At 41.7% G+C, this 12,554-nt stretch overlaps 1 protein-coding gene across 2 annotated transcripts in view; it reads right to left on the reverse strand.

The window, feature by feature from the left end:
• Nucleotides 1-326: 326 nt before the first annotated feature.
• LOC142291276 (Krueppel-like factor 15) overlaps nt 327-12,554 on the reverse strand; it is a 33,058-nt gene continuing 20,830 nt past the window's right edge. For both annotated transcript variants that reach the window (XM_075335692.1, XM_075335694.1), the window contains one exon: nt 327-6,042. In XM_075335692.1, coding sequence (XP_075191807.1) covers nt 5,868-6,042 — 175 coding nt within the window. In that variant the 3' untranslated portion in view covers nt 327-5,867. The remainder of the gene's footprint in view (nt 6,043-12,554) is intronic.

Genomic DNA, 12,554 nt, shown 5'->3' on the forward strand with positions numbered 1-12,554 from the left:
AGAACAGCGTGACAGAGGTCTGTTGGCAACCTTTTGAACAATCCCATTTACTGTACAATATGCATTATTAGCAGTCTACAGTATTTCGTCAGGTATGACGTTGCACACTTATTTGCATAATAGGCTAATTCCCAGTTTTATACGTTCTAATTATAGCTTTTTTGTATGCAATGTGTCTATTCGTATTTAATTGATGATGCCCTACAACTTTGAAATTCACTTTTTTCTGTATCTCGTTCCGTTTACGGGATAAAAAAAATCTAACTACGTTTTTTCCACTAGGTGGCGCTATAGGTGGTTTCATTGCGTAGTGCATGGCTACTTTACTATACCTAGACACCACTTCTATGCCTATAGCTGCCGCCGTTCTCAAGTTAATGGCGGTGGACAGGATATGGGTGGACACACTGTATATGTGTGTTACATACATCATGTATATATACACAGCTAAAAAGATAAAATATATATGTAGGTGTGTATAAAAATTGGATATATACACACACACACACACACACACACACACACACACAGCCTTGCGAAAGAATTTGTCAACCATTACCCACATTTCAGGATTCAAACAAAGATAAAAAAAATTAAATTAATGGTGAAGAATCAACAACAAGTGAGACACAATTGTGAAGTTCAACGAAATGTATTGTTTATTTTAAACATTTAAAAAAATTAAAAAAAATGAAAATTGGGGTGTGCAATATTATTTATCCCCTTTAAGTTAATACTTTGTAGCGACACCTTTTGCTGCGATTACAGCTGCAAGTCGCTTGGGTTATGCCTCTTTTGCACATCGAGAGACTGAAATTCTTGCCCATTCTTCCTTTGCAAATAGCTCGAGCTGAGTGAGGTTGGATGGAGAGCGTTTGTGAACAGCAGTTTTCAGCTCTTTCCACAGATTCTCGATTGGATTCAGGTCTGGACTTTGACTTGGCCATGCTAACACCTGGATACGTTTATTTATGAACCATTCCATTGTAGATTTTGCTTTAGGTTTGGGATCATTGTCTTGTTGGAAGACAAATCTCTGTCCTAGTCTCAGGCCTTTTGCAGACTCCAACAGGTTTTCTTCAAGAATGGTCCTGTATTTGGCTCCATCCATCTTCCCATCAATTATAACATCTTCCCTCTCCCTGCTGAAGCAAAGCAGACCAAAACCATGATGCTGCCACCATGTTTGACAGTGGGGATGGTGTGTTCAGGGTGATGAGTGGTGTTGCTTTCACGCCAAACATATCGTTTGGCATTGTTCCCAAAAAGTTCGATTTTGGTTTCATCTGACCAGAGCACCTTCTTCCACATGTTTGATGTGTCTCCCAGGTGGCTTGTGGCAAACTGTAAACGATACTTTTTATGGATATCTTTGAGAAATGGCTTTCTTTTTGCCACTCTTACATAAAAGGCCAGATTTGTGCAGTATATGACTGTTTGTTGTCCTATGGACATACTCTCCCACCTCAGCTGTAGATCTCTGCAGTTCATCCAGAGTGATCATGGGCCTTTTGGCTGCATCTCTGATCAGTCTTCTTTTTGAGATGAAAGTTCTGAGGGACGGCCTGGTCTTGGTAGATTTGCAGTGGTATGATATTCCTTCCATTTCAATATCATCGGTTGCACAGTGCTCCTTGGTATGTTTAAAGTTTTGGAAATTTTGTAACCAAATCTGGCTTTAAACTTCTCCACAACAGTATTACGGACCTGCCTGTTGTGTTCCTTGGTCTTCATGATGCTATCTGCGCTTTAAACAGAACACTGAGACTATCACAGAGCAAGTGCATTTATACGGAGACTTAATTACACACATGTGGCTTATATTTATCATCATCAGTCATTTAGGACAACATTGGATCATTCAGAGATCCTCAATGAACTTCTTGAGTGAGTTTGCTGCACTGAAAGTAAAGGGGATGAATAATATTGCACGCCCCACTTTTCAGGTTTTTACTTTTAAAAAAGGTTTAAAATAAGCAAAATTTTGTTCAACTTCACAATTGTGTCCCACTTGTTGATTCTTCACCATTAATTAATTTTTCTTTTTAATGTTTGAAGCCTGAAATGTGGGTAAAGGTTGACAAATTGAAGGGGGCCGAATACACACATATACAGTCACACATATGCACACATACACACATATATATATATATATATATATATATATATATATATATAATATATACACACGCATACCCAAAACACATATGTATGAATGTGTACGGTTGTATATATGTATAGTAGAAGCTTACACACTTCAGAACCAGAATCATCCTAAGGTTGAAGCTCCAGCCTACCGGTCAGAGATCTATCAAAGCTTCACTAAAAACAGATACTATCGGGTGGGTTTGTAACATTTAACATTTTCCAAGATACAGCCTGGCCATTTTGCCAATTGCAACTAATCACAGTGCAGCTTTTATTTTCCAAGCACTAGAAGAAGAAAAAGCTGTGCTGTGATTGTTTGTCATCAGCAACTATTTTTTTCCTAATACACAGATGCATAAATCTTTTCCAATATCTTAGATATCTTAAAATAACACTGCCACAGTATAATAAACTACTAACTCCTGTGGTACTGGCTGAAAGTGTGCTGAAGAGAAAGCCAATGGCAGATATGAGATGTTCTAGCACAGGATATCGTGAAACAGCAGAAGTGGTAACATGAACATCCCCTTTAAATCTAATTAAATAAGTACTAAATGTTATTTCACAATAAAAATATATATCGTTATCTAGCCCTTCAAATTCATTCCTTAATTCCCTTCCCCAATTGGGGACTCTATATGAGCTAAAGCCAGGGGCTGTTTTGGATGGGGCTATACAGAGCCCTCCGTGTACATAACGGGCCATTTCCAGAAGATAAATTGTAAACTGCTTTGCGAATCTACAACCTGAAACAACCCCTTTAAGTGCAGTTTACACAGTATCCCTGACAAGCAAGTGCCAACATTTTTCAACAATGGTTTGGTGCATAGGGTATATTATATAACAATATCATGAATTTGGCATTTTTAGAAGAAAACTAATCTGAGCGATGCTACTTTTTTCTCAGCAATGATAAAACGGATATGTTTGAGCCATCACCACAAAATATGTTGGGAAAAAAAACAATAACAAATGTATGATGAGTAAGCCAACTTATAGTGTCAACTTCTATATGAAACTTATGCTGCAGACTGCATGATCATAATGCTCATATACCCGTAACATAAGTGCCAATGAAAGTACTTCCCACCAAATTGCTCTATACATTAAATATCTATAGACCTTTTCCCCATGGAACTCAAGAAAACACATCTTATAAACGGTATATACACAGAATGACTCATTTAAGGATCCTTCGTTGAGGCTGGATTTGGGTTCATGGTGTGATAATATGACATCCATTGGAAGACTTTTGATTTGAGATGTAAATCCGAACCAAAATGTAGAAAAGCAGCAGTTGGACCCAACGAGTACACAGCACCACTGCAAAATTCAGTCTGTTGTCCCCTTTGCTCCATGCATCTGTGTGCACAGGATTTATCTGTCAATAATAAGAACTGTACAAAAACTTAGAATCAGAAACATCACAGTATCAGGAAGACCAAACTTGAAAGTCCAGGCAACATTCACAGATCTACAGAAGATAGTTTGAACCGCGGTTGTATATAGGAGAGTGAAAGCCTTCTAGAATTTTCCATAAAGATCAGATGACGTTACATAGAGTTCACGAGTACATTCAACCATGTCCTGGTAGTGAAACCACAGTTTGTTTTAGATTAAGTTTGGTTTGCAGGTGGATGGAATATAGCTTCAAGATACACAGTTATCCTTTTGGTAATACTTGAATGTTAAATACATGAAATAGACATGGAACATAAAAGTATCTCAAGAAGACCAGTAATGGTGGGAGGGCATCTTTCTTTAAACATCAATGCCAGACTTTCCATTGTCTAGATCAGTGTTCCCCAACTCCAGCTCTCAGGAGCCACCAACAGGTCATGTTTTCAGGATTTCCTTAGTATTGAACTGGTGATAATTTAATCACATAAACAGGTGATTCCAACATCTGTGCCATACTAAGGACATCCTGAAAACATGACCTGTTGGTGGCTTTTGAGAACTAGAGTTGGAGAACACTGGTCTAGATACTTGGGCCTGTAGATCTTTATAGAGATTAGTTTACACTATTTGAACACAAAAGTATATTCTTCACAGGGTCGACACAACTGTTTAGACCCAGTCTCATAACAATAGTCTGCAGTCACTGTATGCAATTGCCGAATCGTGACAGCGCAGTGCACACCGTGTCAGGAGTTCCCAGTATTTGCAATGCAGAAGAGTGATATGAATACTTGCAGACAGAGAATTGAGAGCGGCGCAGGTGCCCAAATGGCAAGTATGCAAATCCCATACATTCAGTCACAGGATGGAACACCCATGTGAAGGATACATGCGAATTGTGACATTGTGCGTATCTCACACTAACAATTCATCAGTCTTTGTTCACAATTTATTGATTGCAAACTTTTCTTTTGAGACTGAGCAACCCCTTTAGAGGCGTTGTCCTTTACTCAGACAATCCCTTCACGATCCCCATATCTCCCCTACAAAAAATATTAAGCCTGAACTTCTATCTGATGCTGGCGCTGTTCCAGGGTATCGCATAATGCTATTTCACGTGAGCCCTGCAGCCAATCAACAGCCACTAACAGACCGCTCCTCTCTCACCTCCTTTGGACGAAACTAACATCTGGAAGAAGTGATAGCTGCTCCAGCTCTCGGCCCACCTCAGGATGTCCGTTACATCCAAAGAAAGGGAGAGTGAAGTGGACACCAATTGGCTTCAGGGTTCATGTTACATAACATCACATGAGCCCGGATACCAACAATGGAGGGGAGCACAAGCTGTTATTGTTTTACATGGGTAATTAAAGTGATTGAGAAGGGAGTTGGCCAAATAGTAGACAACCTTTTTAACAATGAGTCAACATGTTGGCGACTTTACAACAGTTTTGACACATGGCCCCACTCTTACAATGGCATCTCTATAGCCATCATCTAAGACTGGTATAGAACTTAGTATACCGTAAATAATCGATATAAGAAGCTAGCCCACCATGAGCGATCCTCTTAAACTTTGTGGATAAGCAACTATTTATTCACTGCAGTAAGAACATGCCCTTCACATGGGAAAACAGAAAAAATAAATTTAGTGTTACAAAAATGTCCATTTCAGAACTGAAGTAACAGTTTCCAGTGTGTCTGCTGCAGCCTCATATACAGGCAATTGTATGTTATGGCATAAAGTATACCGTAATGTAAGTGCACCAACATACATTGTAAGTACTCAGATTTTATACTATATGTATTATCTTGATAACCTTACTGTGGGCAATAAAAAAAAAACACAACAGCTGTCTACATAGAACTGTGTCATAAAGGTAACAGCCTTTAAAATATGTAAAATCTGTAGAAAATTACAGATGCGTATGGCATTGTGTATGAACAGACTTCTTGGCAAAGTCTGTAACTGAACCCAACAAAATAAGTAACAGTCAAATAAAAGAGGTAGGGCTATATTCACAGGTACTCGTTGCAAAATCCCTCCCCACATAGTCAAGAGAAGAGACGCATCATTGAAATCAGCCAAGTAAAACATAGTACAGTAACTTGGCTGGAAGTTATTCTCTATGGAACTAAGTGTAGTGTCAAAAAATCCATTGTAAGCCCTACTGATTCAGTATGGGTTAATCCAGTATGACCCATTGGTCTGGTATTTCTGTTCCTTCTTTGAGTTCACATCATACAATAATGGTACATTTTTAAAGCAGCAAATTAATTTACACTGGCCAGCTGGTGAATGTCAAAAATGAAGGAGGTTAAGTGCTGGCACGTGGTGTCCGACATCCACCAACTCTCTGCCCTCGGTGTATCTTCATATGTTTGGATAGATGGTCACTGCGGGCAAACTTCTTGTCACATACTGTACACTGATATGGTTTTACTCCAGAATGGGATCTCTTGTGCCTCGAAAGTTCATCAGAACGGGAAAACCTACAGATCGCAAAAATAAGAAGATTAATAGTCCGCCATTTGCACATTTTATACATACGGAAACACTTTAATGTCTACTCTTATTTTAATAAAGCTCAAACATTGCTTAACACTAGTTTCTTTAAAACAGTTCCTTGTTCACAATGTTTTTTTACATCTTGAGGCCTCCAGGATCACTTCTCTTCTTCAGACGAGGGGAACTGGTACTAGTGAAAACGTAGGCCCTCGACTCAGCAAGGCGTTTTCAGAAATTCCAGAATTCTAACCTAAAACATCTTCAAAACTTTTTCTGCAACTCAAAGTTTTGCAGAAACTAAGTGACTAAATCACCAAAATGGGCAGAGCTGAAGCAGGACAAGTCATTACGAAACCTCCCTGTTAAATTCATCAAAATTTACGCCATTTTGGTGGCACAAATTTCTACAGAAATGTACTACAGTCCCTGACTAGACTAACTTTTTTGATGGAGGCAGACACCAGTTGTAAGGTATGCCTAATTCATGAACTGGGCATGCACCTAAGGAAATAGGAGCACTTTACTCCACCACAACCCTTCATCAAGACTGGCCTACAAAACACCAGCCATAATGAGTAGGGCCTACAGTATTTTACACTGTATTTGTAGTATTTGTTTGGCATGGACGAGTCCCAGTCCTCCACCGGATGCCAAAAACGTGTACTTTTGCCCAGGGTCGGTCTGGCCCACCGGCGTATCTCCCGGTAGGCCTCGGGCCCTCAGTGGGCCCCCGTGCCTTATATAGTTCGGGGCGGCTGTACAGGGCCGCCTGTTGCTCAGGGCCGGCGTTTATTGGTGGGCAGACTGGGCAGCTCATCCAGGGCCCCCATGCTCTGAGGGGCCCCCAGCCTTTTAATCATAAAGTTCAGTGATCGTACAAGTTGTGTACCATCACTGAAGCTTCCGCAGTTGCAGGACCTTTAGTGACACCACGTGTGTGTCATGTGACTCTCCAAAGGGCCTAGCAGTGCACTGCGGGAGTCTGCACCGATGAGGTGTGCAGGACCTGGAGACCGCGCCGGTATTTAAACGTATGCGCGTCTTTCAGGCGCGCATACATTTGTACAGTACGGCTGGCGACAGAAGGCAGAGGAGCGCTGCTCAGCCCCGCACCGCGACGGGAAGTCATCACCGGAGCCGGGACTGCAGAGGAGGAGGACGCGACAGGACTGAGGCAGAGGAGCGTGCCTCAGTCCTGCACCGACATGCATCATCACCGAGGCCGCAGCTGCAGGGATGAAGAGGAGGACACACAGGAACAGGTAAGCGCTCCAGAGGAAGAGGACATGTACAGTAATTTTACATGGGCTGTGGTGGTGGAGGTGCGGTGTTATTTTACAAGGGGCATTAAGAAGCGGTGGGGGACTTTATGGAGCATATTATGGGTCAATGGAAGACATTATAAGGCAGTGGAAGACATTATAAGGCAGTGGAAGACACTATAGGGCAGTGGGGGACATTATAGGGCAGTGGAAGACATTATAGGGCAGTGGAAGACATTACAGGGCAGTGGAAGACATTACAGGGCAGTGGAAGACATTACAGGGCAGTGGAAGACATTACAGGGCAGTGGAAGACATTACAGGGCAGTGGAAGACATTACAGGGCAGAGGAAGACATTACAGGGCAGTGGAAGACATTACAGGGCAGTGGAAGACATTATAGGGCAGTGGAAGACATTATAGGGCAGTGGAAGACATTATAGGGCAGTGGAAGACATTATAAGGCAGTGGAAGACATTATAAGGCAGTGGGGGACATTATAAGGCAGTGGAAGACATAAGGCAGTGGAAGACATTATAAGGCAGTGGGGGACATTATAAGGCAGTGGGGGACATTATGAAGCAAATTGGGATATTATAAGACAGTGGGGGACATTATAGGGTAATTGGGGACATTATGAAGCAAATTGGGGCATTATAGGTCAGTGGGGGACGTTATGAGGCATCAAGGATTGTGGAAGACAGCATAGTATAATGACGAGTGGGGGGGGATTTATACAGGGATTTAGTATGGGGGAGATATTATAGAAAGGGCAAATTTTTGGGGGACATTTTGGAAAGGGGCACTCTGTGAGGCTATTTTGGAGAGGAGCAGTGTGTGGGGGAATATATTGTCCAGGAAGCAATTAAGAACCCCTTCTCATTCCACTTGTTTCTCCAGACATTATTAAATAAAAGGGTCCAGGATGTGGGGCATACATTATTAGTTTATAGTGGCACGTGGGGCATAATTACTGTAGGGGCAAATTAGGGGACATTATTACTGATGAAATATAAGTTAATTTTGAGGATGCTGTCTCCAATGGGGGAAGAAGAGTCTGACATAGTGTAGAAATTAGGGAAATAGTAAGGAATGTGCTCTGGGAGTGATCAGCTATAGCTGACTGTTATTTTCTGTAGAGTCGCGTCATGGCAGGAAGTAGTGATGGTGGTCAGTGCCAGATAAATAAAAAACGTGAAGTTGAATAATGTCAGCTAGAGACGTCACCGGTAAGTCAGTGTATTACATGAACACACACACACTATACTGTACACTGTATACAGAGCTCCTGTATATAATGTCACTTGTGAGCACTGCATTACCTATACACTATATACAGAGCTCCTGTGTATAAAGGCACTGATGATAATATTAGTGTTATTAGCATTGTAGTTTTTATTCATGATAATTATTGTAGTATTATAGGTCCTTGTGTGGTAGTAATATGTCATCAGGTCATGTTGTACTGATATTTGTCTCGTGTGTGGTATTATTTGGTCATTATGTGGTGTGCTTATAGTGTCACGGTATTTCTCCCTTGTATGTGGTTGTATTACTCTCTTGTATGTAGTTATATTCGGTCATTATGTGGTGTGGTTATAGTGTTGCGGTATTTCTCCCTTGTATGTGGTAATATTCGGTTACTATGTGGTCTAATTATGGTGTGGTGGTATTACTCTCTGGTATGTGGTTGCTTTTGATCACTATGTGTTGGTAGTATGTTATCTGGTCATAGTGTCACAGTATTTCTCCCTTGTATGTGGTATTATTCGGTCACTTTGTGGTCTGGTCATGGTGTGGCGGTATTTCTCCCTTGTATGTGGCTGTATTTGGTCACTGTTTGGTGGTAATATGTGGTCTGGTCACAGGGTGGCGGTATTTGTACCTTGTATGTGGTATTATTGCTTTTGGTATAGTGGATTGTGTTGTGTATGGAGGTCACATTTTCTTTCTATAAGGGGGAGATTATTTTCAATAGAAATTAAATATTTAAACATTTAACCCCTCCCTGTCCTGTGACCATTACACTACAGTAAATATGCACTTACAGAGGTTCTACAGTGAAAACAGGTAATCACCTTTACTAAGGCCATGTGCACACACTGAGTATTCAGTGAGTTTTTTACCTCAGTATTTGAAGCCAAAACCAGGAGCGGTAAAGTCAGAGGAAAAGTAGAATAAAAACACGAGCACCACTTCTGTATTTTTCACCCACTCCTAATTTTGGCTACAAATACTGACCAAATACTGAACATGTGAACATGGGCAAAGGATAACTGATAACTTATTCATCAGTGGGGTCTGATTGCTGGGACCTGCACCGATCGTGCAACTTTTATCCCCCATTACACTGGAGCTCGTGTCCAATTCGACCCCTGATCCATTCATTCCCTCAGTGGCTGCAAGCGCTGTGCTTGTTTTTATCTGGCTGCTCCATAGAGAATGAATGGAGCTGCGGTCACACACCCCACCTGCCGCTGCAAAAAGTTCCCCAGTCGTCCGATCGGTGCGGTTTCCACTGGTCTGGTTCCACCGATCAATAAGTTATCACCAACCGAACCTGTAAAAGCGGTGATACCTTGTTTTCACCAAAGACCCCATTACTGCAAACTACTATAATTGTAAATCCCAGTTATGGTGTACAGGAGATGTGCAAGAGCTGCCTGTGCTTTACAGTCAAAGCAACACAATAATGGGGATAACGCTAATGGGTGTTTATATTTAGCTGTAGGCAGGGCCCCTGGAGTCAATTCCCCTGGTGGGCCCCAGACAGCCCAGTCCGACCCTGCTTTTGCCATATACAGTATAAGGCTTGTATACATTGATCAATCTTTTCTTCATCTGCATTCAATAGAATAGTCTGCTGTACTATTCCCTACAGCAGGGGTGGGTAATTAATTTTCCCATGGGGCCACATGAGAAATTGGGATGGTTTTAGAGGGCCGGACTAATATAATTAACTCGGTTCTACACATTATATATATATATATATATATATATATATATATATATATATATATATATATATACACACACACAAACACGCATATATACTGTGCGTGTATAATATATATACACATACACACAATGTATACATACACACACAATCCCCATATACTACATCACTACACCCGCCACATACTACACCTGTAATATACATCAGTATACATTACACCTGTAATAAACTACACCTCTATATACTATACCACTATATATTACATCACTACACCCCTATATACACCTGTAATATGCTACATCACTATATACTACACCTGTAATAAACTGCAGCACATCACTATATACTACACCTTTGATAACCTACATCACTACACCCCTATATACTACACTTGTATTATACTACATCACTACACCCCTATATACTACACTTGTATTATACTACATCACTACACCCCTATATACTACACTTGTAGTATACTACATCACTACACCCCTATATACTACACTTGTATTATACTACATCAATACACCCCTATATACTACACTTGTATTATACTACACTCCTATATACTACACCTGTATTATACTACACCACTACACCTGTAATATACTACACCACTACACCCCATATACACCTGTAATATACTACACCACTACACCCTTATATACACCTGTAATATACTACACCACTACACCCCTATATACACCTGTATTATACTACACCCCTATATACACCTGTATAATACAGGTGTATATAGGGGTGTAGTGGTGTAGTATAATACAGGTGTATATAGGGGTGTAGTATAATACAGGTGTATATAGGGGTGTAGAAAAATACAGATGTATATAGGGGTGTAGTGGTGTAGTATAATACAGGTGTATATAGGGGTGTAGTATAATACAGGTGTATATAGGGGTATAGTATATTACAGGTGTATATAGGGGTGTAGTGGTGTAGTATAATTCAGGTGTATATAGGGGTGTAGTATTATACTACACTCCTATATACACCTGTATTATACTACACCACTACACATACATACATACACGTACACATACATATTTAAAGACAAACTCACAAAAATACATATAGAACGGACACATCTATACAGCCATATACACTGACATACATAGATACACATTATACATGCCTACAGACACACAGCTCTGCTGCATACATACAGACACACATAGCTCTGCTACAGACACACATAGCTCTGCTACAGACACACATAGCTCTGCTACAGACACACATAGCTCTGCTACATACATACAGACACACATAGCTCTGCTACATACATACAGACACACATAGCTCTGCTACAGACACACATAGCTCTGCTACAGACACACATAGCTCTGCTACAGACACACATAGCTCTGCTACAGACATACATAGCTCTGCTACAGACACACATAGCTCTGCTACAGACACACATAGCTCTGCTACAGACACACATAGCTCTGCTACATACATACAGACACACATAGCTCTGCTACATACATACAGACACACATAGCTCTGCTACAGACACACATAGCTCTGCTACAGACACACATAGCTCTGCTACAGACACACATAGCTCTGCTACAGACATACATAGCTCTGCTACAGACACACATAGCTCTGCTACATACATACACACATAGCTCTGCTACATACATACACACATAGCTCTGCTACATACATACACACATAGCTCTGCTACATACATAGCTCTGCTACATACATAGCTCTGCTACATACATACACACATAGCATTGCCACATACACACATAGCTCTTCTACATACAGACACACATAGCTCTGCTACATATATACATACAGACACACACGCGGCTCTGGGGCCCAGCACATACGGCACCGGGGGGGGGGGGGGGTTGCAGGGAATACACCTAGGGGGGGAGAAGAGCCCATACAGCTCACCAGGGCCCATAAATCGGGGGGTGGGGAGGGCACATACCGCTCAGGTCACGGTGGAGAGGGGGCCCACACAGAGCCGGAAAGAAGCACTGTGCTGGGGGTCGCTGGCTGGCACTGCAACTCTCATCTGTGGGATGAGCAGGACGCCGGCCGGTAGCTCCGCCCACAGATGAAGTTCAACCAGGAAGTCTTTGCTCCTTAAAGGGACGGCGCTGCAGATTCCTGCCGAGGACTGCGGTCCCCGGACTCGGCCCGGGGGCAGCAGAACTAAGGCGAGTGGGCCCTGGCCAAGGGTCACCAGAACTGACGATGCCGAGTGGGCCCCCCGGCTCTCCAGGGCCCCGGCATTTGC

This window comes from Anomaloglossus baeobatrachus, chromosome 2 (genome assembly GCF_048569485.1).
Source record: "Anomaloglossus baeobatrachus isolate aAnoBae1 chromosome 2, aAnoBae1.hap1, whole genome shotgun sequence".
Classification (NCBI taxonomy): Eukaryota; Metazoa; Chordata; class Amphibia; order Anura; family Aromobatidae; genus Anomaloglossus; species Anomaloglossus baeobatrachus.